The sequence below is a fragment of the Kockiozyma suomiensis genome, assembly GCF_038497685.1.
Source record: "Kockiozyma suomiensis strain NRRL Y-17356 unplaced genomic scaffold V2V93scaffold_23, whole genome shotgun sequence".
Taxonomy (NCBI): Eukaryota; Fungi; Ascomycota; class Lipomycetes; order Lipomycetales; family Lipomycetaceae; genus Kockiozyma; species Kockiozyma suomiensis.
This window is the reverse complement of record NW_027117686.1, coordinates 55,278-83,046: the sequence shown is the minus strand read 5'-3', so window position 1 is coordinate 83,046 and position 27,769 is coordinate 55,278. Positions and strand designations below refer to the sequence as shown.

Below are 27,769 nucleotides of genomic sequence, written 5' to 3'. Positions count from 1 at the left end.
CCCTACTAAACCCTACTAAACCCTACTAAACCCTACTAAACCCTACTAAACCCTACTAAACCCTACTAAACCCTACTAAACCCTACTAAACCCTGGAGTACTGTCCTTGCCGCGCCGCCAGCAACCTTTTCTGGCTTACTGATGCTTTATTTAAACTTTTTACATCCCCACCTTCATGGACATTTTTTATTCAGACAAAATTAGCCTCATTCGCTAAATAACATGATCACCTTCGTCCGCACGCTTGCACCCTGAACCGCAATATTCCCTCACGCAGACGGCAACTGCCACGCACAGCTTTATCGGCTTTAGCTAGCCTACCTTCTCAATCTCTTTCTCGTTGTTGCTACCTACGTTGGGTATATCACCAAACCTCACGCCCACTTCTTCCAAGGTCAATCCCTTAGTCTCTGGAAGATAAAACCAAAGAACAAAGGCATTAACAGTTGTGAGACTGATAAACACCAAATAGAATTTCCAGCCGATATTCGCCAACGCGACGGATGCTGGGGTGGCCCAGGTGATATTTACTAAATAAAAAGTCACCATAGCAATGGTCACTCCTTCGCTTCGTAAATGATTTGGCCAAATTTCTGCCGTGTAGCAAAATGATCCGGTATCATAGAAGCCGTTGTAGACAGCAGCAAAGAGAAAGTAAAATGCCACAGCGGTGGCATTTCCCGCTTTGTTATTAGTGCCTAACCATTTGGCTTGCGCTGCTGTCTCCACTGACATAGTTATAACACAGGCAGCCGCACCGATAACTATACACTTGTTGTCAGAGATATAGATGCTAGATAACGAGATAATTGTGATATACCCATGAAAAGAACACGGCCACCCCGATCGACGAAGAATCCCCCAATTGCAGCACTCAATATGCAGCAACAAAGCCAGCCGGCCGACAAAGCAAACTGACTACCCGAGGAGTTATACCCAAGGCCAGCAAACAGCAAAGTTGATAAGACTGCTATAACCATAACTCCAGTACTCATCCCAGTAAACCAAACGAGTAGTGTACACAACGCCCGCTTTCTATGAGAAGGAGTGCGAAGAATGTGTCGGTACCCTCGCTCCAAGTTCTTTGTTGCTTCAGCCTCCTGCTGAATTTCAGCTATTTCAGCAAAACAGATAGATCCAGATGGATCATCTTTAGTTTTGCGAAGGTTCATGAGAATTTGAGTTGCTTCATCCACGCGGTCTTGGGAAACGAGCCATCGGGGCGATTCGGGAACAAAGTATATGAAAACAATCAGCGCTACTGCCGCAACTGTATTCATGGCGAAGTTGAGACGCCATTGGTAGCTTCCGCTTATGTAGCTAAATCCCAGCGATGCTAATGCAGAAATCAAATAGCCGCAGTTAAAGCTCACAACGTGGAATGAAACTAATTTGCCGCGGGAGTGAGGAGGTGCCAACTCGCTGATAAAAACAGGCGGGACGGTGAAGCCAATTGAACTTCCAATTCCTGCTATAAATCGGGCCACGGCAAACATTGAATATACGACAGAACCAGCTTGAAGAGCTGATCCGAGCAGAAGAAACAAGCCAGCTGTTATCATAGCCGCTCGCCTGCCGTACCTATCAGAAATGGGTTGTTGAATAAGCGCACCAGCAACACCACCTGCATAAAAACTGATATGAAGTTAACACATTCCCAGTAAAGGCTGATAGTAAGATACCTTACAGACCCACTATGCCACCGGTGCGGGAAGACTCGTTGTCCGCTAGAAATTTGGAAGAAAATGAAGACAGAGCAAGAGCGCCAGAAATAACGTTTGAGGTATAACCGTATAAGAATGATCCTGAACAAAGAATTATTGTGATCTAGTATATTAGCCATGATTTTTCAAGTCTGTCACTCTGAATAAAAGCTTACAGCATAATTCTTCCAAGTGGTGGGGGCGTATAGAAAGGAATCAGTCTCTTCCATATGAATGTCCTCCTGCTTTTCAAGAGCTGATTCCAGCTTGGTTGTCTCCATTATGAATTTTCAAATGCACAAAAACTAAATAGTAGGTGGTGGTGCACAATTTATGAGGATGGAAATGCTAGCTATTACGTACATTAATAGGTCTATCTTCTAAAATTTATATTATGGCTAGTATCATGCGCACTCCATGACCATCATGAGTGGACCTGATATCGAAAGAGCGCTCAAAGCAGGTGATACCACCCCGCCAGAGATACATAATTATAGATTCTCTGTGTAGTTGGTGCGGAGTTGGGTAAGTTTGACAAACAGAATGGGCAAGTCGCTGTCAGTACCACGCAAAACCCAGATGATTCAAACTGCAACCTCATTGTAACCCCGCAGTATCATGGTCATAGCTTCAATACGCCGCAATTTCGCGATCGCTTCGGTGAGTTTATCACAGTTTGTCGAGAGAAGGCAAGTATTTGCACGAAGTAACGATCGGAACAGTCAAATCATTATGTGTCCTCTATTGTCAGCCTAATTTGTCCGACGATCTCCTTAAGCGTCTTGCCTCCGCTCTGCTACATTTATAGAAGCGGCCAGCGCCTGCCATTTAAGGAAGCAAAGATATCAAATATCTATAAGAAACTTTTAACATCAGAATGACAACCTCAGTGGATGGACCGGTAGCAATTGTTACTGGCTCGGCGTCGGGGATCGGCCTGGCTGCCGCCAAAATGCTGGTATCACGGGGCTACCATGTTATGATGGCCGATTGGAATTACGACTTAGCTTTGAAAGAATCAGTAAACATTGGTCACTTCGCTGAAGCGATTAAATGCGATGTTTCATCATGGGAGAGTCAGCTTGCTGTTTTTGAGAAGACGATCAAACTTTGGGGAAAAATTGATGTGGTTTGCGCCAATGCTGGTATCCCTGAACAAGTCCCTTCGCTCTTCCAGACTGAAGAAATACCCTCCAAGCCTAATACATTAGTTATCGATGTCGATCTCAAAGCTGTCATATATAGCGTAAATTTGTCCTTGTATTTTCTGCGCAAGAACAAGGTACCAGGAGGACATATAATAATTACATCTAGTCAAGTCGGGATTCATCCTTTCCCTACTGGGCCGATATATGGCGCAGCCAAGGCTGGTGTAAGTTTCTATTCCATGAATTTTCTCAACATAATGCTAATAATTAATCAATAGTGTATTCATCTTGTGCGTTCGATGGCACCTAAACTATCGAAAGAAAAGATTTATCTAAACACGTTTGCTCCTGGCTTGACTATATCAGGAATAACAGCAATCGGTGAGGGTACGTATCCTAAGCATATCCTTACACCGATGGAGAATCACATGAAAGCTATCAATATGTTTATTGATAATAACTATTATGGCCATGTGTATGAGGTAGATGCAGGCGGTCTGCACCATCGTCATGACCCTGAATACCTGAGTCCAGAGCACCAAGAGTGGCTTGGTTCTTCGGATACTGAAGCGATGTGGAAGAAAGTTGGCACTTTGGGGGCCGCCGATATTAAAAATAAATAGCCGTTTATCTATATGATATTCTGTTTATTTCGTCGAAACCCTACGCAAACCGTACAAAAACCCTTACACCATACAGCTCGTCTAGCCTTTTTTTTTGTCTACACGCGCTCGGATAAACAAACGCTATATACCCGATGAGAGTCCAAATCTTTCGTTACAAGCGCGGTCAGAGGTTTGAATTTGTTTTGATTTCAAAGGGGTAAGACCTAGGTTGTTGCAATGCTGGTATTATCATGATCATATTAGTGAGGCCTACATAAACAGTGTAAGCTATCTTAATATATATTTCCTGTGGCTTGCCCTTTCTGCTTTTTTGATTAACATATTTCTTTTCTTGCTCTTTATTCCTTCATGATGTTGTAGGTGAGAAAACAAATAAACTCGCGTGTGGTACAGAGGTCGTGCATAAACAGTGGGCACACCAGTCTGCATGATTGGTTTAGTTAGCTAGCAACAGGATAGATAGGGTGTAACATTGGCAAGTGCTACGAAGATACACTTGCCTGCCATCGAGTTTTCTCAGTACCATTTCATCATTGTTTTTAATTATATTTCATCATGATTTTCGATATTAATCATGACTGTAAGCCATATGTCGAGTATGTCAAATAATTTTTCGGTTATAAAAGATATGCCTGAAAGAAAGTGTTTGCAAAAGAGTCGATTATAGTCACGACTCTGGAGAACCTTTTTGTTGGTATCCATATCGTCTTAATCATTATGGCGCCCGCCGCGTAAGGAATTATATTTAGAATTTACCCCTTTCAGCAAGCATTCGTTTAGGCCTTTGTGGGCATAATCAGGCGTCCGTCTATAGACAAAGACAACAGCAGATCACGTCGAGTACGAAATGACACTGCATGAGAGGTACAGAGGAAGATGACGCCCTTATCCAACTAGCGCCAACTAAGAAGAGCTTTGAAGATTGCGCAGAGGTAAGGCTCTTCTAATAGCAATAATTTATTTTTTGTTAATTCTGCTTTTAGCCCTAGCCTCACCATAACCCGACCATAAACTCGTAGGGACGGCCCTTCGCCGTGCCGAGCTACGGAGCGATGGAGTGGTCCAGACGTTAAGCCCTAACCGCGCCCCCTAAGCCCGCGCGGACAGCTGCTCGCAGCACAATGCAGCGGAACACGCTTGGAAATAGAGTGGCTATCAACGATCTTTATTCGATTGTATATTTAACCTAATGAGTTATCAACATGCCACTTGAAGAATTGTGAAAACTAAAAATAGCAAAGAAAGCCTAGCATCTTCTCTATCTATCTATATATTGCTAGATGAATATCCTTCCGCACTCTGCCACTCTCTTACACCCGAAGAGCAGGCTGAAAGCGCTAGAGCAGTAGAAAAAGATGGCCCAAACAAATATGATCAAGCAATTGCCAGCATCTGAGCATCTTGTAGCGCATCTAAGAGTCAAAACGGAAGACCTCCTCCAATGGCGTCCACCATCCACGGGGATCAGTCGATCCGGTTGATCCCTCGACCAGACTCTGCTGCATTCCATCGGTCAATTGCCACCATTTCTTAGTAGGTTCATGATTCGACGAACGTTGTGAATCTCGCTCCCAGTCGTCACCAATATACTTAAAACTCGCAATCAGGAGCTGGCTCCTGGGCTCATAGTGAATAGAGTAGTCGACGATGTTGCTCTCTCGGATTTCCTGCAGAACCTCTGGCCACACTGCTTCATGTACGCGTTTGTATTCAGCAAGATGTTCAGGCCTGACCTTCACAATCTGGCAAATGCGTTTTCCGGGAAACCTTTCAACCATGATCGCGATGAGACAGCAAAATTGGGGAGGAACAGATCAAGCGTGATAACCGTCAAAGCAGAGATTACGAAAAGAACAGAACTATGGGGTAAGATGTCCGATCAAATGTGCTGCGTAGTGCAGGACTTCGGTGTGAAGGTATGAGAAGAATTAGAGAATGTGCGGCTAAATGAAGGATTGCGTACCGATACACATTAAAGAATCAGCACGAGATCCCTTACTAAGCACAAAGAAGACGCTTACGGAGTTCACTCTTGAGGGATCACGCATGATTAAGGGCGTACTTTGGAACGCTATAATTAGAATATGAAAGAAGTGAAGATATGAAAAGAAGATATCTGGAAAGAGCATAATTAATATAGATTCTGAGTGCTTTCGAGAAAAGATTTGTCAGTCAGTTAGCGACTGATTGTGCGTGAATGTACCCTATGTTTGAGAACATAAAAGTAATCCGACGATTGGAGTAAAGACCACGATACAGAACTTTACAGCGCAGTCGCGGGCACGTGAAAAATCATGAGAAGAGGGGTACTGAATTGATATCCGAGAACAGAAAATGTAGGGCGAAGGTTTAGTAGGCTATGTGGCTGCATGGGGCTTGCGGCGTGGGATATGGTCGTTGAGATCATTGTGGGGGGCGGTAGTCGGCAAGGCTTTAGGATTGCTTTCAATAGTAGAAGAACACTTAGACTTCCCACAGCTAGATATGGACTAAAGCAAGACGAAATGAGGTATTAAAGTTACCGAAATACAGCGGGAGTTGCCAAAGATGAGACTAACAGAAAACATGGATATTATACAGGGAAACATGTAATGAGCTTTTAAAGATTCAGCATTTTGTCCGCTTATTGTGCAACTACAGCGTTGTTTTGGCCGCGCATTTATTAAGGTCTTATATAACACATATGTCTACCTCTCAAATACTGAAATGCGCTGGAATCATCTCCATTTTGTAGGGTTCATGACCTGTCCCGGCTTCCTCACGCTAACTCAGCCAACCCTAGACAGCAATCGCATCGGGTTCTAACTATCGAGCCACACCCAGGCTTGTTTCCATTCTATCCGCTTTGATTTGTTACCCTACTCCTCTGAGTCTTGGCTAAGCTGTCTCATGTCCCAAATAAAGAGGTCAAGCAACCGAACATATGAGTTTTGGGGTGCGGATAAATGCAGACAGAGCCTTTTGATCTTCCGCGACTGTGTGGAAGAAGTCAGCTGCTCGGTGGATTATCAGGCGAAATTGATCCATTACTGATGTTATTTTTAGATATGTCGAATTATTCAATATGACTGAAAAGAATATTACATGCAAGATGTGAATTGAAATTAATCAACATGAAAAGCAAAAACAAAAACACCTTTCAACGCATGTAGATGAAACAAGCCTAGCAGTATAATACAAAAGATAAAGATTAAAACAAGTAACTATACAACTCGTCCATTCTCTCTTTATCCGAGGCGAGTTCACCAAAATTGAAAGACAACATCCATTCTCTTTGCCCATGTCCATGTCCATGTCCATGTCCATGTCCATGTCCACTTCCTCCTCCACTAGACGATCCTCCCCCGCCCAAAAAGTTGCGCCATGACTGCAGTCTGATCAACTTATTCTTCTTCAATAGAGACCCCAGACCACGCGACACTGACGATGACAAATCTCGAAGCAAGCCCTCTGAAGATCCGGATTCGTTGTTCGAATGTGTCACCAAACGCGAGCTACCAAAACTCAAAGGAGCAGCTGCCGCACTTGCAGTAGAGTTGTTCGACTCACACTCAAAACTGAATCAATTGACATCATATCGCGCGAGAACCTGTTTTGTGAGGTTCCTGTCGCTAGAGAAGAAGACTTTTGTTGACGTTGATTTAGTATTTCAACAAGATTAGTTGTCGCATAGGTGGTCGCAGTCGATGCTGAAGTGGCAGGTACATGAGGAAAGTAGCCATACTCTTGCTCGGATCGCACAATCGGACGCGAAACCGATGGCGATCTCTGTCCAAACCACTTTGCGTCTCGACTAGCCACAGATGATACGCCGTTCGTCTCCACAGAACCACAGGCAGTTGTAAGTAGCAGATTCTTCAGCGCACTCCCGCGACTGGCAATCTGAAATCGCTAAAGTTTAGGAAGTTTGCAATAAAGTAATCCCAAGTTTCTTCCGGAACTTTTGAATGCATTTCCGGGATGGTCGTCATATTCCGCAAACATCTAATCATGGATTTACAAATGCAATAGAAGCATACATGAAACGTCTTAGTACCTGTATCCCTCCTCCAGCCTTCATCTATAAGATGCACAATCGATACAAGCTTATAGACTATCTTCGCCGTAATCCTCCATAATAACCACTGCCCTCGAAAGTTCTACCCCTATGCGGACAACTAGACTAAAACCCTACCAAACCCTACCAGACCTACTAATAATACGTCCTCCGCTAAATAGCACGCCCCCCCCCTACACCTATCTAGCATTTCTACCAAGTACCCTACCTCATTGCTTTATGGCCGGTTGCAAGTGCCGTATTTAAACCTTACTCATACTGGTAACGGTTTACGGACTGTTCAGGGTATCATCGAAAGTCAGGGTTCTCTATTGTTTACTAATCTATGACTAACGTTAGTGTAAGACGGTTAAGACTAACAGGTGTTACCCTAACCGTGCGGGGTTGTTTGATTGCTCCTGGTCTGCATCATCTCCACCCGCAAATTGCTTACTACCATCGTGCACTCTCCACTCTACGCCGGTCAAATATATTCAACACCGAGTTTCTTCTCACGCTGAGAATCAGATAACTTGCTTTGACATATTCTTTGAACCGTTTTTGTACTCCTTAAATGCTAGAGCTTAATTATGCTTGCCCCACATCAATAAAGTTGAAACTTCATTAGCAGCATTCTTATAAGTACAACGCATTTTTCGCTCAAGATATGGCCGAGGAACACGCCAAGCAATCCTATATGGTATCTTCGGTTGTTGCTGCAAATGAGAGCGCTATAAGGTCTATTAAAGATTCGTCTGGAAGCGCGGATACCCAGTTACAGAGCGGATGGAATTCATTTGGCAAACGAACTGTCGCAGCAACTGAAAGCTATATCGATGGTGTACACCCCAGCAGTACAAATAGCGACAGTGCGCAGAAGAAAAAAGCTAAATCTCGAAAGGGTTTGGCCAAATCTTTCGTGTGCACCGAGCCTGGCTGCCAGAAAAGCTTCACGAGATTTGAGCACCTAGGTCGCCATCGACTGAATCGTGAGTTATTTTCTCTTATTTCGTATCCAGTTCACTCGAATGCTGACCCGATAAAAGACGCACCTAAGCAAATTTTCACATGCTCATGGCCTGGCTGCACAAAATGCTTCGTGAGAGATGACTTGCTTGTTCGTCATTTGGATCGCCATCGTCGTCGCAACATGAACTTTGAAGCCCACGACCATGCAGGCTCGTCTGTGTCGCCTACGCCTGATCATGCGAAAACCACCTCTAGGTCACCATTAACTGACACCCAATCAGTGGTCGTACCGAAGATAGAGACAGTATCAGAATTGCTTAATGAAGATCTCAAGCCAGATTCAGGTTTTACGCCAGATACTAATTTTGCAGAGCCGCTGAAATTCAGTGTTCCGGATAATAGTGGCGAAGTAGACACTTCTTCTCCAGCCGTGGCGTCGTCGTACCAATCGCTTTCAGTAGGCTTCGACGATATCACAGGTACTCAAGCGCCACTATCAATTGCCAAGTTAATGAGTGCTCCTTTGCCGACTGAATTTGCTGATGTCCGCCCGATGACTGATAATCCCACCGCTACGGCGGCATCATCCACGGATCTGATTGACTGGCTCTTTTCGGATGGAATGCTGTCTGGAAATAGGGATTACTTTGCACCGGACGATTTTAATTCATTTCTTGAATCTCCAATTATTGATATTTCTCAGATGTCTACGCCTCCTCAGTTTTCCCAATACAAGATCATGTCCGAGCAGGCAAGAGAAGGACTTCTCAAACTCGTTCCAAGTTTACAAAACGAGCCAGACTTCCTCCTTCCAAAAGTCCGCGAGTACATGGACCTGTATTGGGAAAAATTTCACTTTCAATTTCCTATCCTTCATCGTCGTTCTTTTGACGTTGACCTTGCCCCTGCTCCTCTTCTTTTGAGCATGACACTAATTGGTGGTTCATATGCTCGTGCTAGGCATATTACGGAACAGATCGCGGAACCACTGAGATGGATAATCTTTGGTTCTCCTGACTTTCACCCTCCAACAAAGGCATGGGTTTTGCAGAGCCTATTACTGCTTGAAATTTACGAAAAAATGTTGTCAACTCGCCGGCTACATGAGCGTGCACATATACATCACGGAGCGACCCTGCAGTTAATCCGACGAGGATCTACATTGCATGATAGCTCGACTGTGTCGATCCCAGGAGACGGTGACGAGAATACCTGGAAACGGTGGGTAGAAGCTGAATCTATTAAGCGGGCAGTTTTTGTCGCTTTTATTCTAGATGTAACACATTCTATATTATTTGGACACAGTATTTTGATGTTTGCTCATGAAATGCGACTCTCTCTTCCTTGTGATGAAGCAATTTGGGACTCGACTGAAGATCAGAGAAAACAGTTATTGAGCAAGCCTGCTCTGCCATTTCTTGTCGCTCTGAAACGCATATTGAACCAGCAGACTGTTGAGGTTGATAGCTTGGGCAGACTTGTTCTCAGTTGCGGTGTAATGTCGCTCGCTATTCAAATGTCACATCAAGCTCTCCAAGTGTCTTCAATAGGGTGGGGCTCGTTCCGCGACACTTGGAAATCAACTATATCTCGTGCATACGACTTTTGGCTTACGGATTACGTTCCGCAAAGGCATCAAAAGCAAAAAGTTTTAGTATCAGATGCTGCAAGTGTAGATTCATGCTCTAATTCTGACTCAGATATGGGGCCCATGTTTGTTCTTCTACATCATATGGCACAGATCTGTATGCATGTTGCTAGGTATGATTTGCATGTATTTTGTTATGATAAACGGGTTCTCGGTCGGTCTACGTTGGAGCAAGATGTTTTGGCATCGAAGCGTCATATGTACGAATGGGCGCAGTCGCCCGGAGGTATCGAAGCTGCTTATCACTCACTGAAAGCGCTCTACAAGACACTGATACTTGGTGACGAATCCCCTAAGATATATCGGATTTCTCCTGTTGTTGAGTCAGCCACGCCGTGCGGGTATTCGGCTGTTGATGATATATTTATTCACCGGGCAGCGATGATTGTGCATTGCACGTTGGTCTATTGGGCGTATGCGTACTGCCGATGCGGGCCGGAGTCTAAAATGCTAGTCGACACACGACGAGCGTCGCAGAATGGGCTAGCATCAAAAGAGCAAGAGTGGGCGATGGCGGCCGAATCTGGTAGAGCATTTTTGGAGAGAATGAATCGAGGAGCAGTAACACCATCTGATCTTGATCAAATGGAGAATAGGCATCTCACTGTTGGTTTGTTAAAATGGGTTATATTGTCTTTGCGAGGTAGTGAATGGGAATTACTTGAAGAAATGATAGCCATTTTGGAAGGATGTGTACAAAGGAGTTTGGGAAAGGAAATTTACGAGCTTTAATGTTTGAAGTAAAAATCAACAAAGGTCAATGATTAGATATTTAGTCATGAATATATATTAGCCCTAAATTTGCTACTATTTAATGCTACATATTTTCGTAAATTTTCTTTAATCAAATGGGACTTTGCTCTATATACGATGAGGTTTTAAGATATGAAATACCGATGAAGAGTTCGGAAGCAATAATTCCATAGCTATAATAGATATAATGAGTATGGCCGAACTGCTATGCTCAACATAAAGGCATCAGCTTTTGACCTAGACGTTTGCTACCACTGTGAGTGAGTAATTTAAAGAGTTCAAGATCTAGATTAGTAAATAGAAATATGTTGGCTAGCTACAATTTATGGGATTTTACCGAAGCACGGCTTAATCACTAATTGATTTACCTTTTAGCGCTGTGCGGCTCATATTTTGGCTCGACCGCCGTCGGCGCTCTTTCCAGTAGTAGATTAAGCGCCGCCCCCGGTTTTGAATGTTGCCGAGATCCCCGCTAAGCGCGGTGCCTAGAGTATAAACGATGCGCTGTGCCCCTCTCTCTTCGGTTTTTGTTGTAATCTCTATTTGTGCATTATGGAATCGGCCCAAACTTTTGTCAAGTCCTCCAAGGGTCTCATCAAGGTTGACCCCTGCCGCGTCGTAGGCACAGTTGATGACAAAACCTATTCTGGCTTTCTCGAGCATATGGGTCGCTGCATCTATGAAGGAATCGTCGATTATGATTGTAAAGTTCCGGGGTTGACTAACGACAAGGGCTACAGACTTGATGTAGCAAAAGCCTTGAAGGATCTTGAAATGCCTGTTGTTCGGTACCCCGGCGGCAACTTTGTTAGCTCATATCATTGGATGGATGGCGTTGGACCAAAGGAAAATCGCCCGCGGCGTCCTGAGCTGGCTTGGCTTGGTGAAGAGTCAAATCATTTTGGAACGGATGAGTTTATGGAATGGTGCGAGTTTATTGGAACCGAGCCCTATCTTTGCCTCAATATGGGTACCGGTACGCTTGACGAGGCGCTTGCCTGGCTCGAATACTGCAATTCAGACAGAAACACATACTATGCCAACCTTAGACGCAAAAATGGCCACGAAAAACCGTATAATGTTAAATACTGGAGCCTGGGTAATGAGGTTTGGGGCCCTTGGCAAGTCGGTCAAATGACTGCTGAGGATTATAGCAAGACAGCGTTTCAATGGGCAAAGGCCCTGAAGCTGCTTGATCCTTCCATCAAGCTCGTTGCCTGTGGATGCAACGGATTCTCTGAGTGGGACTACACTGTTACGCAGGCTCTTATCAGCCAGATTGACTATTATTCTATTCACGACTATACTTCGAGCAGTGACTATTACAAAAATGTAACATGTCCTGCCGCTGCTGAGCGCGCCATCCAAATTACCTCGAAGCTTATTGATCTGGCCAAAATCACTCAGAAAGTTCCAAACAGAAACGTGAAAATCTGTTTTGATGAGTGGAATGTGTGGGATCCTGATCGAGCTCCTGGTCATCTTGGAGCTGAGGAAAAGTATACTCTGTCCGATGCGATTGCAGTTGCAGCTTGGGGTAATCTCTTCATTCGCCAAGCTCCTCATGTCGGTATGGCGAACATTGCCCAGTGTGTCAATGTCATTGCCCCGGTCATGACTACCGGGACTGATTCTTTTCTGCAGACCATTTACCATCCCTTTTTGTTGTTTTGCAAATACATGCGCGGAGAGAGTTTGAACTTGCATGTTGAAGGGCCGGTCTACACTGGAGAAACCGGGTTTTCTGACCACGTAGATTACATGGCATGGATTAAAGATATTGAACCTGCTTTAATGCTTCTTGATGTTTCTGCCACCAAAAAGGATGGATATATTAATATTGCGGTTGCTAATCGTTCTCTTGATGAGGATCTCACTACTTCGATTGTATTTGAGGGCGACTATCAGGAAATCGTTACCACGTACACCGTATACCACGATGACATTGCTGCCTCTAATACAATTGATAACAAGGAAGTTGTGAGCATCAAGGAGGCTACTTGCAAGTTTGAGGATTTGAAGGCATACACTTTCAAAAAGCATTCTTTTGTTCTGCTGCGAGTTGCCATTGCTTAACTATCGCATTAATTTATTATAACTCTTTTATTTAGATAGAAATGAATTGGCAATTAGACTCGATTCACATGAATAACTCATTTATTTATATATATATATTTTTTTTTCTTTATTTATGATAGAAAAGGGAAATGAGCAACGCCATAAATTATATATATATACATATACATTGTAGACCAACAAATCACGAAGAGATTTCAGCAGAAGGATTCCCAGAAGTGCCTTCAGCCTTCTCTCCAGACATATTTTCAAGCTGAAGTGCGAGTGGCTTCTCGGCCACGGCAGCATCAGCATCTCTCATCTGCATTGCAGCCTCGAGGTCATGAAGTTCACGACCACCGTGATACCTCTCAGCAAAGTAGAGATCAAGCTGTTCGAGGGTTTTACCCTTCGTCTCGGTGAAAAAGAAGAGAGACGGAACAAAGCAGGCGTTAAAGACACCGAGAATAACATAGTACCTCCATGAGATGTTCTTAAGAGCAGTGGGAGAGATCATGACAATCAAGAAGTTGAACATCCAGTAAAAGATGTTGGCGAGACCCATACCATGGGTGCGGCCTTGTACTGGCAAAATCTCAGCCGAGTACATCCATGACGGGCCAAGCCAGCAAGTAGAGAAAGCAGCAAAATATATAAAGATAAATGATACGATCGCGATACCATATGATTTTGCTTCAGAAGTTCCAGTTTCAGGAAGATTGGCGTACAGACCAGCGACGACGAAAAAGCACACAGCCTGGACTGCAGCTCCAGAAATCAAGAAAGGAAGACGACCCCACCTGTCGATAGTGAAGATAGGCTATTAACGAGTTAGATGAGCTAGGCATAAGAAAAATAAAGCATACAAGAAAACATACAACAAGGGAAAATGTCAGAGATACGACACTAGTAAGACCGGCAATCCAGAGAGAGTCAGACCGCGAAACTCCAATAAATGTGATAAGCAAAGTCGGGACATAGTAGGTGACGGAATTCACACCAGACAGCTGCTGGAACATGTTGATAGCGCAAGACATGGCCACACGACGGCCATTTTGGGTAGGGCCACCCTTGAACAAAGTCTTGAACCAGACCCAACCCGACATATCCTCAAGCAAAGCAATCTCCTCCATTTCTTTCAGGGCAACCACGATATGATCATCATCCTTCTTAGCTCCTTCCTTACTAAGCCACACAAGGATATCAGCGGCATCGTCCATTTTGCCACGACCAACCAGCCATCGTGGAGATTCGGGCAAAAATGGTACGAGACAAGCAGTCATGAAAAGGAACACGACCTGGAAATATAACGGAAACTCATAGGCAACGGCGCCATCGTTCGTTCCGAATCCGTAGTTGATCCACTGAGCAAGAAGAAGACCGATGGCGCAGAGGGCAAGCTCGATAGACATAAGCATACCACGGTTATGCGCCTCTGAAGTTTCGGCCTGCCAGATGCCGATAGTCGATGTAAGCTGGCCGATACCAAAGCCACCAATGATACGACCGACAAGAAGCTGAGCCATATGCTTTGATGAGCCCTGCAGAATAGCTCCCACCGCACCAATAACACAACCGACGAGAATGACACGCTTGCGACCGAGATAATTGCCAACAATCATACAAGAAATGGCACCAAAAGCAGCACCAATGTCGTAGAGGGCGGAGACGGTACCGAGCAAGTCAGAGTCCGGGTTATTGAAGACCTTAATGAAATAAGGCGAAACGATAACACCTGAAAAGATACCCTGGTCAAAGCCAAAGAGCAAGAAACCAGAGGAGCATGCAGCAGTGATGAGCATCTGCAGAGGCATGCCTCGCACATTACGAATAGGGTTCCAAGTAATCATGACTGAGAGCGTGTCGAAACGATACAGTGGAAGACAGGGCGGGCCATGGCAGGTTAAAGTAGTTGACTGACGAGGTAGAGGGGGGTTGCTTCAGCAGAGTGAGAAGACAGTAAACAGTAGCGGGGAAGAGCACCACCCCACATAAGTCCCAGTCTTTGCTCGTGCACTGCGTCAGCACGAATGGCGGTGCACTTGTCGCCACGCTTGACCGAACAAGGTTTGCGGGCAGTTGAGGCCGGGTAAGAAGTAGTGTGAGCGGAAACGGAGGCGTGAATGAGTAGACAAGCAAGCTGCTTGGACAGGCGGTGCCCGGTGCCTGAGGCCAAATAAATTAGGCACGAAGCGAACGAGTGCGCGATGTAGTTTTCGGGCCGGCAAGAATATTATCTTCCCCGCAACAATCTTCCAGTGGGCGTGCAGCAAAAAATCCTGACTGTTTTTAGCATAGTGTCCGTGCACGTGCATTGGTGACCTGGGGCTATGTGGGGAAATGCCCCTCAACCCAACTTCTCCACAAAACCCCAAAACCCTACTGAGTCACGTGTATATTGCTTCCCCGCAGCTTGGCTTCGCACGGCCCTGCTGGACCTCTTTCGTTAGCTGCAGCCTGCTCTCCGCCTTTCTCCATTCTATGGCTCATATCTCTATGGCTCTTTCCTCTTGCGTCTTCTGCCAGCTGACTCAGCTCTCCGCGGACGCTGACAACGTAGTACTCGCTACACCGACGCATATTGCGGTGCTCGACCACCAGCCCCTCGTCTCGTCGCGTTCGCATATCCTCCTCATTCCCCGCTCCCACTCTGTGCGGCTATGCGATGTGCCAGAGTCCGAACTCGCAGATATCGGTCCGCTGCTCAGTCTTCTTGCACGCGCTCTGGGCTCCTGCTTTGACGTAAAAGATTACAATATCGTGCAAAACAACGGTTAGTGCCCGCTTTCTAATCCCTATCTTTTGCTCATTCTCATATCCGTCCCAGGTCCCGCAGCAGGCCAGCTGGTTCCCCACGTTCACTTCCATATTGTCGCTCGGTCTCCGCTGTCAACTACTTCGTCGAATCCGTTGTCAAATCTGTCAATCGGGTCTTTAAAAGACCGCGCTGCCTACTCAAGCCTAATCTTTGCTCGCGGTGATCGTTCGGATCTCGACCCTGATTTCGCTCAGCAGTCGACTGCCGCCCTCCGCGCCTACTGTTCTCTGCACTATCCCTCTATCCGACCGCATTCGGCCAGACTCTGAATACATTTAGATAACATAACATTTTTCTTTTTTTTTTTTTTTTTTTCGCTTTGTGGCCCTTGGAAAAAATAATTAATTGACTCACTGTTCGTGGCTTTAAACGATGTTTTAAAATGCGCTATTCCCCACATCGCCTTCTTTTTTTCACTGGCCCAAAACACCCCAGATGTCCCAATTCATTCCAACATACTATCATACTATCAACATTCTCATATTAACCTTACTCAATACACTCGCTATCAGCCTCTTCTCTATTTTGTAGAAAATTTTGTATTCTCTGTAAAACAACTAAATCACAACTCATTATCCAGTTGCAAAAGTATATATAGCACGTGTAAAATAACTGAACAATGACCCAGGACAAACAATAAACAATAAACAAGAAATTCACAAACTCGATATCAAAAAGAAAGAGAAAAAAAAAAAGAAAGCTCAATAAATAGCGACATAAAATGAACAAATCGACTGGACGCAGTCCATAAACCTAGCATGCTAATAATTTCCAGCTGATAGAACAGCATGCAATCACAAACATTCTCTACTACTGGTTTTAATAAAAAAGAATGACAAAAAGGGAGCGCGAAATTCTCCCCCGATTAATGATTAACTGGTCGCTCATACAGACGCCTCCAGTCCCTTCCCGACCTTTAAACTTATGTAATTAGCAAATAATCGTAGCCCGTCCCTAATCCTCCTGCTTTTCGGGTTATGTCTCTTCCTCCGCTCCATGCTCGGTCTCCGCTCCTTCCGAATTAGATGACATCTCCAAATCTGATGGCAGCGGGTGCTCTTCAACCCATCTCTTTCCCCATTGACGTGCAAGAATAGAAGCTATATTCGTGTTTCGTTAGTTCATCCTTGTCTCTTATCTCTATCATCATGCATCTACAAACCTTTTAAGAATCGCTTGCCAGCGTACTTCTTGAAAAATGCGTCATGCTTAACTGGCTGCACAAGATAGTCAATCATCAGATTACAGACCGGCATTATTTTTTCTTCCGTGTATCCGCCAGAGTAATGAACCAGATTACGATCCTATTCGAGTGTCAGTAAATCTTAGCTATCCTTTTCACAAGAAAATAAAGGTAAAAAAAGGAAGCACTTACCCATGCTGGTCTGTCTAATATGAGCCGTGCAAGATACATTGCTGTAGCAGCAACATGTGAAGGTAAGTACTTTAAAAACCGGTGATCAAGCAATCCAATCTCCATCAGATATTTTGCTACTGTCCGTGTCTGAATGTCATAATTGTCGGCCTTTGAATTTCGACGCAAAAAGTTCATCGGGTTCGGATACGACAAATCATAGTTTATAACTTGCAATATGAAAGTTTCTGCGCGCAAAATCTCTTCCTCTGTATAGCCGCTGTCGGCGACATACACAAAGTTATTGATCGAAGGTGAGAACACTTCTTCATATTTTGCAGCTATAAACATGCCCGTTATTCCAACAAGCTGCAGCTTGTCAAGTGTCACAATCCGCAACGACAAAAACCGATCAACGATGTTGACAGCTAGAAACAGTGTCTCTGGGAGTAGCCTAAATTTGACATGTACCTCAACAAGCCAGTCAACCAGAATATCTCGCATTTTCCATTGCAGGTCCGTCTGCTCATCCATATATCGTGCATTGGGCATAGTCCTCACCTCAAGCTCTGACATGTAATCAAAGATTTCGTTTACGTATTCAGCAACCATCGTCGGATCATCCATCTCTTCAGCATCAAGATCGTCCCAGTCTGGCTCCGCTTCGGCCGCGGCTGGTGCCTCTTGGGCCTCTACAAACTCTTGATCATCTGTGGTAGACGACGCAACAGTTGTCTTTTGAGTAGAAGAGTTGGGATCTCGGTTCTCTTTGTTAGTTTCTGCGTCCTCGTCATCTTCTTTCTCTTCGACAACGGCAGGGGCGCGCGCGCGGACACGCGATGCAGGCTTGGTGTTTGCCCGCTGTTCAACAGCAACTGCATCAAGAACTTTCAAAGGTGCTCGTTTCCTGCGGACCGCAGGCTCCAGCGCCGTGGCCGACTTCTTTGACCGCAAGCCGGCTGCAGCCTCTTCACGTGCTCTTGACTTCACATTGCTTGCCGTTGCAGTTTTGGCAATCTTGAGCGCGGGCTTCTCTTTGGCACTGTCGCCATTCCCGCCCTCTTTATGTACATTACTAACATCACCTAGTGCCGATCGTTTACGCGTATTGAGAGCGCCCGGCTTTGAGGCAAGAGCAACAGTTACACGCTGTTCGGAGGGCTCGACAGCGGCAGACTTCGCGCGAGTGACGCGTGCTGTGGTCCCCACTTGATTCTCGTCATGAGCAATAGTAGCTGATATTCTCGTTGACCGTCTCTGTTAATACAAGTTAGTAAGTGGCGGAGTTGTTACAAGAACTTACGCGAGTTTATCAAAACAACGCGAACCAGTTCAAAACTTTGCCATTACAAGACTGAAAAGCTCGTTGTAATTACACTAGTCGTATAGAGTTTTGCAAAGGAAAACATACCGTGTTTGCCATAATGACTGTGTAGTAAATGTGTGTTGTAGTAGGACGGACTAGTAATCAGATGCACAGTCGTGAATCACCTTGCGCAACTACTTTGTAAAGCGTGAGTATAAAAGGGATTACGGCGCAACCAACGTCGAATATATGCAAACAACGTCGAATATATGAAGCTGAGCTAGACCGGCATGCAAATCAGAAAATAGGTCCAATAAAGATATCAATCTAACCTGCGAGAGGAATGCTAGGTCGAAGCAGGTGTAACAGCAGAAACTTACCAAAACACGTGGTTAGGCTCAGATCCAAGTCGCACGATTAAAATTCCATACACAATAGCAAAGGCGATCGAATAAAGAATGATAAAGTGCACGCCAGATCTACAAAAGCAATAGTGGATGCGACAGAATTCTTGTTGTGGAAGTGAGATAATAAGGTAGAGTGTGAAAGAGTTCAGCGCGCCTATCCCGGAATGTTTGTGCCTGTCGCCATGCCAATCGTCTTGTATTTACAATGTTCTATTTTTGGTTAGCGCAGTCTGCAAAATGTGTGTGGCGGTGCACAAATCACTAGCCACTGTGTAAGCCCCAAAACAATGAAATAAGGTTTCAATCTAGATGAAAAAAATATTAACGCGTGACGCGCTTCGAACCTGGCCCATTAGTAGATCCCAGACTACAGTATGCCGGAATATCTTATTCTGCTCGCACAGACGCACGAGTCTTTTCGTAAAGCCGAATTAGAATCTGTGGCTGCATATGAGGGGGTGGAAGTGGACTTGAGTCATCATGACGAGCAGGTACAGACATGCTCATATGTTTCTCAATATTTTTGTATATTAACTATCGATAGTCTCCATTTCTATATGTGACCCTGGAAGATGACGATCAGGCACGGCGACTAGTGCGCCGTTCAATACTGTCTAGAGCAATATATGAAGTCTGGGGCAAAGCAGATTCTGAAGCTGCCCTACATGAAGATGTGCGAGCCCGATCATCCTCTGAATTCGATAGTATGTTCGTGGTTTATCTTTTTTTTTTGGTCTGCTCGTCGAACCTAACTGTTAAAGAATACAAAACTGCGTCGTTCAAATTCGATTTCATAAGTTTTCGAGGATCTCGCGTAAAAGCGGAACAGCGTGATATATTCGAAAGCTTTGACTATCTAGGATTTGACGGTCCAATCAAGATGCGCAACCCTGAGGAGATATTCGCAATAATTGAGGACTATAAACCGTCTTTTCACTCGAATGTTGATAAGCCTCGACTGCGACATATTTTTTTTGGTCGATTTCTTGCATATAGTCAGCGGGACGTGGTAGACAAGTTTGATCTGAAGAAACGACGGTATATCGGTACTACCTCGTTTGACGCTGAGCTGGCGCTAATATCATGCAATATTGCGCTGACTGGTCCCGGAAAAATTGTATATGATCCATTTGCGGGGACCGGGAGTTTTTTGGTTGCAATTAGCCACTTTGGTGCTATGGCTCTCGGGTCTGATATTGACGGTCGGCAAATCAGAGGTAAAAAGAACCGCAATATTACAACAAACTACCATCAATATAGTTTACAAAACTATTTCCTGGACACCTTTATTAGTGACTTTACTCACAATCCTATCAGAGCATCGTTTAAGCTCGATGCTATAGTATGTGACCCCCCTTATGGGGTACGCGAAGGATTAAAAGTTCTAGGTTCACGCGACTCGGAGCGCTATGCAGCCGGAAAACCTACAGTGCTTGAAAATGGGGACCTGTCTCATTTGCGGCCAGACTACATCCCGCCTAAAAAGCCATATCATTTTGATGCATTATTAGATGATCTGCTAGAGTTTGCTGCTCGCAATTTGGTAGACGAAGGACGACTTTGTTGCTGGATGCCGACAGCAAACGAAGATTACGGTCAGCGTGAGATACCCGCTCATTCAGATCTTGAGCTGATCTCCAATTGCGTGCAAGAGTTCAATCGGTGGTCGAGACGTCTGCTTACATACGTGCGGAAAGTGAGGGTAGCCGGCATTCAAGACAGCGACCGACCGCGGGGAAAAAGAGTCTATTTGGAAGAGCAATTTCGCGACAAGTATTTCAGAGGCTTTTCAGAAAAACCAAAATAGATTAGCGGTCAAAACTGAATTTGGTATTAAAAATTAGGTATTCTGTGTATATAATGAATGGCGTACGCGTGCGGCTGTAAGTCCGCTCAGTCTTGATCTTAGCCAGGATTCGGCATCCAGCAAACTGTAGCAAATTCAGACACATTGTGAAAATGCAAATGATCAATGACGCATTGTTTTCGTAGGTAGATTATTATTTTTCGCATGTATATCATCCCTCTGACCTCTTTCCAGAACGAAAGCTAGGGAATCGAGATATGTTTGACGTTGGATCATTCTCCTCACCGGCGATAAGTCCGCCTTCAAATTTTTGCTCTTTATCTTCCCCGCACTTTCTCCCACGGATCTCTTCATGACGAGCTATCACCATAATGAAAATCCCAGAATCATTTGAAGACCTGCCATCGTACGCAGAGCTGCCCAATAAACGGCAGTTCTGGCCTTACAAGCCCGGCTCAGCGAGAGAAGGACAAGGCATGGTCGGCCTCTTGACGTCAGAGCACATTGCCAACTGCGCTGCGAGTGAGATCCGCACTGGTGAACGAGCCTGTATTACTCTCCCAATGCAGGGTGTATCCTATCCACTGTTTGGGCGGCCGTCGTTTAAGCTAGATGTGCATTATATTAGCTATCCAAGTGTGTTTGACGATGAAGTTACCTACAATCCACAATCTTCATCACAATGGGACGGCTTCAGACATCATTCGCAGCCTTATGGTTATGGATTTACTACAGACTGCTCTGAAAAAGAGCTGAATATGATGCCAGAAGAAGAAAAATATCGGTGGTATGGTGGTACAACCGCAAAGGAGATTTTGGATCCAAATAGCACCCGTATCGGCATCCAGCATTTCAGCAAAGGTATTATAGGCCGAGGAGTTTTGTTAGACTACGCTGACTGGGCGGTCAAGAAAGGCATTAAATACAAGTGCTATGGTCACCGACATGCCATTCCATTGGCTGACTTGAAGCAAATAGTTGCTGATTACAATATAGAGCTCAAAATGGGCGACGTTCTCTGTGTGCGAATTGGCGCTACGCAAGAATATGCAGCCATGAGCGATTGTGAGAGAAAGTTCCTTTCAGAGGAGAGGCCGATTCTAGGAACCGGTATTGAAGTTACCGAAGAGACGCTTGAATGGATCTGGAACAATCACTTTGTTGCCCTTGTAGGAGACTCTATATCGTTTGAGGCTTATCCTCACTTGACGCCCCAGATGTCTGTCCATCACGTCTGCTTGGCAGGCTGGGGAATTGTCTTGGGTGAGATTTTTGATCTCGATGAGCTGTCAGATATGTGCAAGAAGCATCAACGTTGGTCGTTCTTCTTCAACTCTGTTCCTGCGAATGTTGTGGGCGGTGTATCATCTGCGCCAAATGCTATTGCGATATTCTAGACAGCTGATTAATATATACATGTAGCAATCACCCTATCATAATAAACTCCGTAACTCCAGACTATTTTGTCTCAGCCCTTCCAGTTTCGTCTTGCTCAGAGGCGAACCTTCAAATTCTCGTACACTAAAAAGATGATTGCGCTGCTAGGCGCTGCTCTAGCAACAGTCATTCCACACCCACGATAAAGTACTTTTATACCTCCATTCTGATACATGCTTTTTGCAACTGACCAGAACCCAAGTTGAGGACCAGACGATGAGATAATGGACTCAGTCTGCATTCGACTTTTGACGCTGTCGGCAGGAAAGAGCGATATATTGTATGCTATTCCGGCACAAGCTCCGGAGAGCATAGCCTCAATCTGTGAGATTCCTTGCTCAGCGTTACCTCCAGCATTTACTTTTCTTGATCTGAATAATGAAGAGGCAAACTCATATGCTCCAAACCAAGCTGCCGACCCGCCAGTTTCGCGAAAAAGGGTTCCAAGTTGCCCACGCCAGAATCCAGCAATTCCGCTTTCGCGATACACCTGCAGCACAAGATCAAATGCACCAGGGAGTTGGTGAGCCGAAGTCGCTATGTTACGTTTAAGTATTGTAGAGGCTTGCGAAGAGTGGATGGTAGGAGCTGTTGGGGAGGAGCGGGCGAGAAGGGAATCATATAATGAAAGGCTCTGAACCTGCATTTTGCATTTGATGAGCTCTATTGGCGTTAAAATAAATGATGTAAAGGCACCGCTGGCTGCTCCGCATACAAGTAGCGCCTGTATAGGGAGTCTGTCTGATTGAGAGTATGCCGGATACATAAGTGATCGTATACCATTTTTCGAAGCTTCATAGCTAACAAATAAAGAAGCATTCTCTGCTGCCGCCCCAACTAATGGAGATGCTAATCCCTATAACTTGTGAGCTTGGATTCGTCAGAAATATGAGGATGGTAGTAAGTACTCGGTAGAAGCCAGATATACCCTCATTTTGCCACGTCTGCCTGAAGCAATCGAAAGGTCCAGAAAAATGAAGCGGCAAGCCATCCGGCTGTGACTGCAGTCTAACTTTGACAGTATCAAAAGGATATTCAAATAGTTTGCCAGCAATGCCAGAGACCTAGATGTATTATAAGTTAGCTTTACAGTGAGATAAGGAATCATAAAAAGCTTCTTACTGATCCAAAGGATATTTCCTTAGCAGAATCGAGAAATGGTGATGATTCTACCATTTAATTCCTTTTAAGGCTTTTTTATCAATTTTTTTGTTATTTTCTGTTCGTATTTTATCTGCTATGAGAGACGTACATGTGGAAAGTACCAAGATATATGTAATTAGTGATTGGGAGATAATTTGCCGGCAGTTTTTTAAAACCAAGGCCGTGCGCTCGGTTATTTTACTGCTCATTATGTTTATGGGCGATAAGTCTGCGTATCTTATCGGATCTTAATAATATACTTTGAAAAGTGAATAGTAATTGCTGTAATAACTTCCTTTTTTTTTATCATGCACTTATCTGTAGAATTTATTTACTTCGCTTGTATTGCATCAGCGGACCTTTTCCGATAGACTTAATCCCGCTATCTCCACCACTCGAACGCGATTGGAACACGACTGCCTGACTCTACAACAGGATCATCTCGCTCTTGTCTATTTCCTCAAACTTGTGCAAAACCAATGTCGTTTCCAGAATCAAATCTCACCTACAAAATCCTAAAGGCAGCTGCTGAAGGCAATTATGCTGTTCCAGCATTCAATGTATACCACACAGACGCCTTGCTGGGTGCCATTCGAGCGGCCGAGGAACTGAACGCACCCTGTATGATTGAGCTTTTCCCTTGGTCGCTGCACTTTCATGGCGGCGAGTTTATCAAGTTTGCGGTTGAGGCATGTCATAATGCAAAAGTTCCTATTGCCGTACACTTGGATCATTGTCTAAAAGAGGAGGATATTGCAATTGCCTTGGAGTTGCCGTTTGATTCGATCATGGTCGATGCCGGATCTTCCGACTCTGAACAGAACATTGCATTTGTCCAGTCAGTGGTTGATAAAGCCAAACTGAAAGGAATAACAATCGAGGCTGAGATGGGCAGAATCAACGGTAGCGAAGACGGCTTGCCGCTTGTCGACATGGAAGAGCTTTACACTGATCCAGAATATGCAGCAGAGTTTATGAAAAGAACCGGAGCACATTTTCTGGCGCCTAGCTTTGGCAATGTTCATGGGCCGTATCCGGAAGGCGGTCCTCTTAAATACTGGCAATTAGATAGGTATGTTTGTTGAGTATGGCTTTTGAAAATACACTGACCAGTTCCGCAGAGTAGCAAAGATCAATGAACTCTGCCCATCTGAGGTCCCACTCGTGCTTCACGGAACGAACCCGATTATCCAGTCTCTAATCGACCAGCTAATCAATTCTGGTGTTCGTAAAGTCAACATGAACAAAAATTTATACACACACTATCGCACGTTTCTGGCCGAGAACGCGGCAACCCTGGAAATGACAAAACTTCAAGAAGGTGCTGTCGAAGCGTTTAAAAAAGGTGCAATGGAGGGCCTCAGAATTACCCATTGTGATGGCAAGTACGCGAAGTAATAAGTTGTCATAGAAAATTAATTAATCGAGTTATAAAAGTCAAATCAAGAAGTAACAACAATAATAATAACAATAATACTAACAATAATAATAGTAACAGTAATAATAATATAGCAATAACTCCAACTCTACCACATAATCAAAATAAATGTCTGCGTATCAAAATTATAGCCTTTACACTGCCAGTCCATTACCACCTCTGCACCATCTATATAGATTTAGTAACCCTCTCCGGCGCCTTTTACTATCCTCCATCTCACTAAGCACGACCTCTTCAGGTGGAGATCCGCCATAAAGGTGATTGTGCGGCACATGTACATGCCTTCTGCGCTCCTCTAAAGCATCGATCATCTGCAAAGCTCCGCGCATTATTTGCCGAAAGTTACGTTGATATTCGGTATTAAGAGTAACTATACAGACCTCGTGTGCGCGCACAATTGTCTCGCACGCAACTCGAACCTCCTTGTCGCCGAGAACATCAACAACATACAAGAGTGTAAATGACCCCTGCAACATGTGAATGCCAAAGAAAAAAGGAATCTGACGCAAATCTTGATCGACTTCCAAAATGCGTTTGGTGCATTTTGCAAAATCTAGCGAGTGCTGAATGACGTTAACAAAATCAGGGTCAAGCACCATCGTTGGAGGCAGACTGAGCATCTCGATCGGATCCCAATATCCTGAAACTAAAATATGGAGCACATGAGCCAGACAGCGACAATATTCCTTCCATATAGTCCGATGCGTAAGTCTCGGTTGCTGCATCTGGTGCTGCTGCAAATTTGCCGCAGAGGTAACACTGTCCGGACTGCGATTAGCTTCGTCGTCTGTTCCGTTGCCGTCAGCTGAGTAAGTGGCACCTCTCATGGCAGAATCATATTCGTCAACACTCTTGACAAATTCTTCTAGTCGAGCACGCAGACGTGCTCGTAGCGGCTCAGTAACCTCGCGAGTGACCGCGAGCGTATTGTTCATCTCGAGCTGATGTATGTCAACCACACCGCCAAGTAATGTCATTACCGGCAGAAAATAACCCCAAACATCTTTGCCAGTCACTCTGTAAGATAACCCCTTTTCACGACGCGAATCAAGATGAGCCGGAATAAGATCTAACTCCGAATGCCAAAGTTCATCATTGCACGGCCGATACAAAGCACTTGATTCGTGATCCAAAACCGAGATCGGACGGTTATAACATAATCCCAAATGTCTGTCGACAAGGAAGAGCAGCCACCAGACGCGGCGCCTTTCTTCGCGGTCTTCTTCAGTCATCGACAGGCTAGATGATGTCAACAATTTACTCGAGAGCGAATTGCTTCCCGATGCGTCCTGAGATGACGAGGAAGACAATCGTGGCACTTCGATGTTTAGCTTGAGCACGCGAGCCAGCCCCCAAGCTGCATGCCACCAGCGTAGCGAAGCGCCCTTAAACTCCGAAGCCGAAGAGATGATACCGAGATTGATATAAGTCATGACATCGTCAATTGACCCGGTCTTATCGGCATGGACTAACGGCTGCAGATGGCCAATAGTGAGATCAAATAAACGCGTAATTATATCCGTACGCGAGGTCGGTGTCGCTGTCATGTGCGGGTGATCGGAGACGTGAGCGGCAACATATAGAAATGAGTAAAGCAACGCACGCGAGCACTGACGTGGCATATGGTTGACTGCAAGAATCGAAGAGCGGCGTACAAAATGACCGATACCATAGATTGTGTTGGAAAAGTAAACCTCGAGCAAGTCTGCAGCAAGCGACGGTGAAATAAAGTCAAGCGAGCCAAGGATCGGTACGAGAACGGGATACACACAGCTATTTATCTCTTCAGTATGAGCTCGCGGGCTTCCCGGTACTGGAGTAGCAAATAGGGCGCTCAGCGACGCTGGAAAGGGGGACTTGATGTTGAGCCAGCGCGGAGTCGTCGTACCGGGAGTTTGAACAAAGATTGTAGCCGATGCAGGAGCGCCAGAGTTACTATCGGCGACCGATGACGCGCGCGATCGACGAATGACAGAGTGGCCGTTGCTCGAGAAAATTTGGTTAACGTCAGACACCATAAGCTCATCAAGGCCATCAAAGTAAGACGGCGTAATCTGCTGCGATTCTTTGGTGGATTGCATATGGCGTAGAAGATAATCCGAAACCTCACCGCTCCCATTACCAAAATGGTTGCCTTGCTGGCCATTGTGAGGAGTAATGGAGGTCGATGTATTTGTTGTTGTGGTTGACGCGGTGGCAGTCGTTGTTGCTACAGTAGGAGGAGGGGGAGGCGGGCCTGGACGGTGAAGAAGATTTTCAGAGTCGGGCCGGTGGCTGTTAGGTGAATCATTGCTGTCGGCCGATGAGCCAGGAGAAAATTGTTTCTGAACCGGAGGAAGTAATATCCCGTGAATCCCACCTCCATTGTTGAAATTACCAGGCGAATTCATAGAGTAAGTAGACGCCCTGCGGGTTGAAGACATCGGCGATGAAATCGAAACTGGCGGACCAAGAGGGGCCTGTGGAGGCTGCAAAGTCGGCAAAGGAATTCCTGTACTATTATCTCTCGATGAGGCATCGCTCGCCAGTAGCGTGCTGTTATCAATATTGGGCGAGTTCTTTTGTTTTTCTGATAATGCACTACCAGCATTGCTCTGTTTGCGCGCAGCAGAGGAGTTAGTTGCATATCGCTGAGAGCCTTTACCACGCTTCCTCATCTGACGCCGATATTCGCACTTAAAAACCAAATCTATGAACAACAGATATATCAAGTCAGTGAATGCTATAGCGGGATAAAAAAACCAACAGACGACATACCAGAGCAGCGCTGACACGGCTGTTTGCCATCGCATCGAGTACGGAACTGATTGCACTGGTCGCACGCTCTTGATATCCGTCTCCGCTGAGTCTTTTCAGCTGCGGACGAAGCAGGTTGCATGTTGTCAGAGGCTGAAGCGGCCACGGAAGACTCTGCAGTCTCGGATGGCATTCGCGGGACGTGGTGTACGAGCGAGTCGACCGAGAAGGTCGACGGAGAGAGCTTTACCGGATATTGAATCTTGTTTAAGAACGCTACTCAGAAGACGCGGCGGTCTTCGGTGAGAAGTGAGTCAGAGAAGAATGGGAAGGGAAGTGGTAGAGGCTGGATGGCAAAGCCCTGAACAAAGAAGCAGCGACTTGT

General features: G+C 45.1%; 14 protein-coding genes across 14 annotated transcripts; 7 read left to right on the top strand and 7 right to left on the bottom strand.

Annotated features, from left to right (window-relative positions):
* Window positions 1–312: 312 nt before the first annotated feature.
* Window positions 313–1,984, bottom strand: V2V93DRAFT_361698 (general substrate transporter; the record flags this gene model as incomplete). Its single annotated transcript, XM_066908168.1, has 4 exons — window positions 313–764; window positions 821–1,635; window positions 1,688–1,827; window positions 1,880–1,984. The coding sequence occupies 4 exons, from the start codon at window positions 1,982–1,984 to the stop codon at window positions 313–315; spliced, it is 1,512 nt and encodes a 503-aa protein (XP_066762904.1).
* Window positions 1,985–2,580: 596 nt separating this feature from the next.
* Window positions 2,581–3,474, top strand: V2V93DRAFT_329880 (uncharacterized protein; the record flags this gene model as incomplete). Its single annotated transcript, XM_066907639.1, has 2 exons — window positions 2,581–3,075; window positions 3,130–3,474. 2 exons carry the CDS (start codon window positions 2,581–2,583, stop codon window positions 3,472–3,474), a joined length of 840 nt encoding a protein of 279 aa, XP_066762903.1.
* A 1,319-nt stretch (window positions 3,475–4,793) lies between these two features.
* On the bottom strand, window positions 4,794–5,273 carry V2V93DRAFT_376958 (rhamnose mutarotase). Its single transcript, XM_066911881.1, has one exon. It carries the CDS (start codon window positions 5,253–5,255, stop codon window positions 4,890–4,892), a length of 366 nt encoding a protein of 121 aa, XP_066762902.1. The 5' UTR covers window positions 5,256–5,273; the 3' UTR covers window positions 4,794–4,889.
* A 1,394-nt stretch (window positions 5,274–6,667) lies between these two features.
* V2V93DRAFT_389224 (uncharacterized protein) lies at window positions 6,668–7,645 on the bottom strand (the record flags this gene model as incomplete). Its single annotated transcript, XM_066912354.1, has 3 exons — window positions 7,419–7,645; window positions 7,029–7,359; window positions 6,668–6,993 (listed from the first exon to the last, which is right to left on the bottom strand). The coding sequence occupies exons 1-3, from the start codon at window positions 7,467–7,469 to the stop codon at window positions 6,668–6,670; spliced, it is 708 nt and encodes a 235-aa protein (XP_066762901.1). The 5' UTR covers window positions 7,470–7,645.
* Window positions 7,646–7,955: 310 nt separating this feature from the next.
* V2V93DRAFT_389223 (fungal-specific transcription factor domain-containing protein) lies at window positions 7,956–10,926 on the top strand. The gene is made up of 2 exons (XM_066912353.1): window positions 7,956–8,502; window positions 8,560–10,926. The coding sequence occupies exons 1-2, from the start codon at window positions 8,181–8,183 to the stop codon at window positions 10,860–10,862; spliced, it is 2,625 nt and encodes an 874-aa protein (XP_066762900.1). The 5' UTR covers window positions 7,956–8,180; the 3' UTR covers window positions 10,863–10,926.
* A 403-nt stretch (window positions 10,927–11,329) lies between these two features.
* On the top strand, window positions 11,330–13,102 carry V2V93DRAFT_376949 (glycoside hydrolase superfamily). Its single transcript, XM_066911880.1, has one exon. The coding sequence runs from the start codon at window positions 11,436–11,438 to the stop codon at window positions 12,957–12,959; it is 1,524 nt and encodes a 507-aa protein (XP_066762899.1). The 5' UTR covers window positions 11,330–11,435; the 3' UTR covers window positions 12,960–13,102.
* V2V93DRAFT_143345 (general substrate transporter) lies at window positions 13,052–15,033 on the bottom strand. The gene is made up of 2 exons (XM_066906849.1): window positions 13,817–15,033; window positions 13,052–13,758 (listed from the first exon to the last, which is right to left on the bottom strand). The coding sequence occupies exons 1-2, from the start codon at window positions 14,786–14,788 to the stop codon at window positions 13,144–13,146; spliced, it is 1,587 nt and encodes a 528-aa protein (XP_066762898.1). The 5' UTR covers window positions 14,789–15,033; the 3' UTR covers window positions 13,052–13,143.
* Window positions 15,034–15,161: 128 nt separating this feature from the next.
* V2V93DRAFT_376947 (HIT-like domain-containing protein) lies at window positions 15,162–16,254 on the top strand. Its single transcript, XM_066911879.1, has 2 exons — window positions 15,162–15,711; window positions 15,766–16,254. The coding sequence occupies exons 1-2, from the start codon at window positions 15,279–15,281 to the stop codon at window positions 16,023–16,025; spliced, it is 693 nt and encodes a 230-aa protein (XP_066762897.1). The 5' UTR covers window positions 15,162–15,278; the 3' UTR covers window positions 16,026–16,254.
* A 25-nt stretch (window positions 16,255–16,279) lies between these two features.
* V2V93DRAFT_376945 (cyclin-like protein) lies at window positions 16,280–18,792 on the bottom strand. Its single transcript, XM_066911878.1, has 4 exons — window positions 18,522–18,792; window positions 17,132–18,367; window positions 16,919–17,060; window positions 16,280–16,856 (listed from the first exon to the last, which is right to left on the bottom strand). Exons 1-4 carry the CDS (start codon window positions 18,531–18,533, stop codon window positions 16,732–16,734), a joined length of 1,515 nt encoding a protein of 504 aa, XP_066762896.1. The 5' UTR covers window positions 18,534–18,792; the 3' UTR covers window positions 16,280–16,731.
* Window positions 18,793–19,197: 405 nt separating this feature from the next.
* V2V93DRAFT_329854 (S-adenosyl-L-methionine-dependent methyltransferase) lies at window positions 19,198–20,630 on the top strand (the record flags this gene model as incomplete). Its single annotated transcript, XM_066907637.1, has 3 exons — window positions 19,198–19,314; window positions 19,368–19,527; window positions 19,585–20,630. 3 exons carry the CDS (start codon window positions 19,198–19,200, stop codon window positions 20,628–20,630), a joined length of 1,323 nt encoding a protein of 440 aa, XP_066762895.1.
* Window positions 20,631–21,001: 371 nt separating this feature from the next.
* Window positions 21,002–22,027, top strand: V2V93DRAFT_329827 (uncharacterized protein; the record flags this gene model as incomplete). Its single annotated transcript, XM_066907636.1, has 2 exons — window positions 21,002–21,228; window positions 21,259–22,027. 2 exons carry the CDS (start codon window positions 21,002–21,004, stop codon window positions 22,025–22,027), a joined length of 996 nt encoding a protein of 331 aa, XP_066762894.1.
* On the bottom strand, window positions 21,891–23,365 carry V2V93DRAFT_376936 (mitochondrial carrier domain-containing protein). The gene is made up of 4 exons (XM_066911877.1): window positions 23,320–23,365; window positions 23,190–23,259; window positions 22,976–23,131; window positions 21,891–22,923 (listed from the first exon to the last, which is right to left on the bottom strand). Exons 2-4 carry the CDS (start codon window positions 23,241–23,243, stop codon window positions 22,123–22,125), a joined length of 1,011 nt encoding a protein of 336 aa, XP_066762893.1. The 5' UTR covers window positions 23,244–23,259; window positions 23,320–23,365; the 3' UTR covers window positions 21,891–22,122.
* Window positions 23,366–23,478: 113 nt separating this feature from the next.
* On the top strand, window positions 23,479–24,680 carry V2V93DRAFT_376933 (ketose-bisphosphate aldolase). The gene is made up of 2 exons (XM_066911876.1): window positions 23,479–24,282; window positions 24,332–24,680. The coding sequence occupies exons 1-2, from the start codon at window positions 23,690–23,692 to the stop codon at window positions 24,606–24,608; spliced, it is 870 nt and encodes a 289-aa protein (XP_066762892.1). The 5' UTR covers window positions 23,479–23,689; the 3' UTR covers window positions 24,609–24,680.
* On the bottom strand, window positions 24,609–27,732 carry V2V93DRAFT_408024 (fungal-specific transcription factor domain-containing protein). Its single transcript, XM_066912695.1, has 2 exons — window positions 27,406–27,732; window positions 24,609–27,337 (listed from the first exon to the last, which is right to left on the bottom strand). Exons 1-2 carry the CDS (start codon window positions 27,575–27,577, stop codon window positions 24,783–24,785), a joined length of 2,727 nt encoding a protein of 908 aa, XP_066762891.1. The 5' UTR covers window positions 27,578–27,732; the 3' UTR covers window positions 24,609–24,782.
* Between the last annotated feature and the right edge of the window lie 37 nt (window positions 27,733–27,769).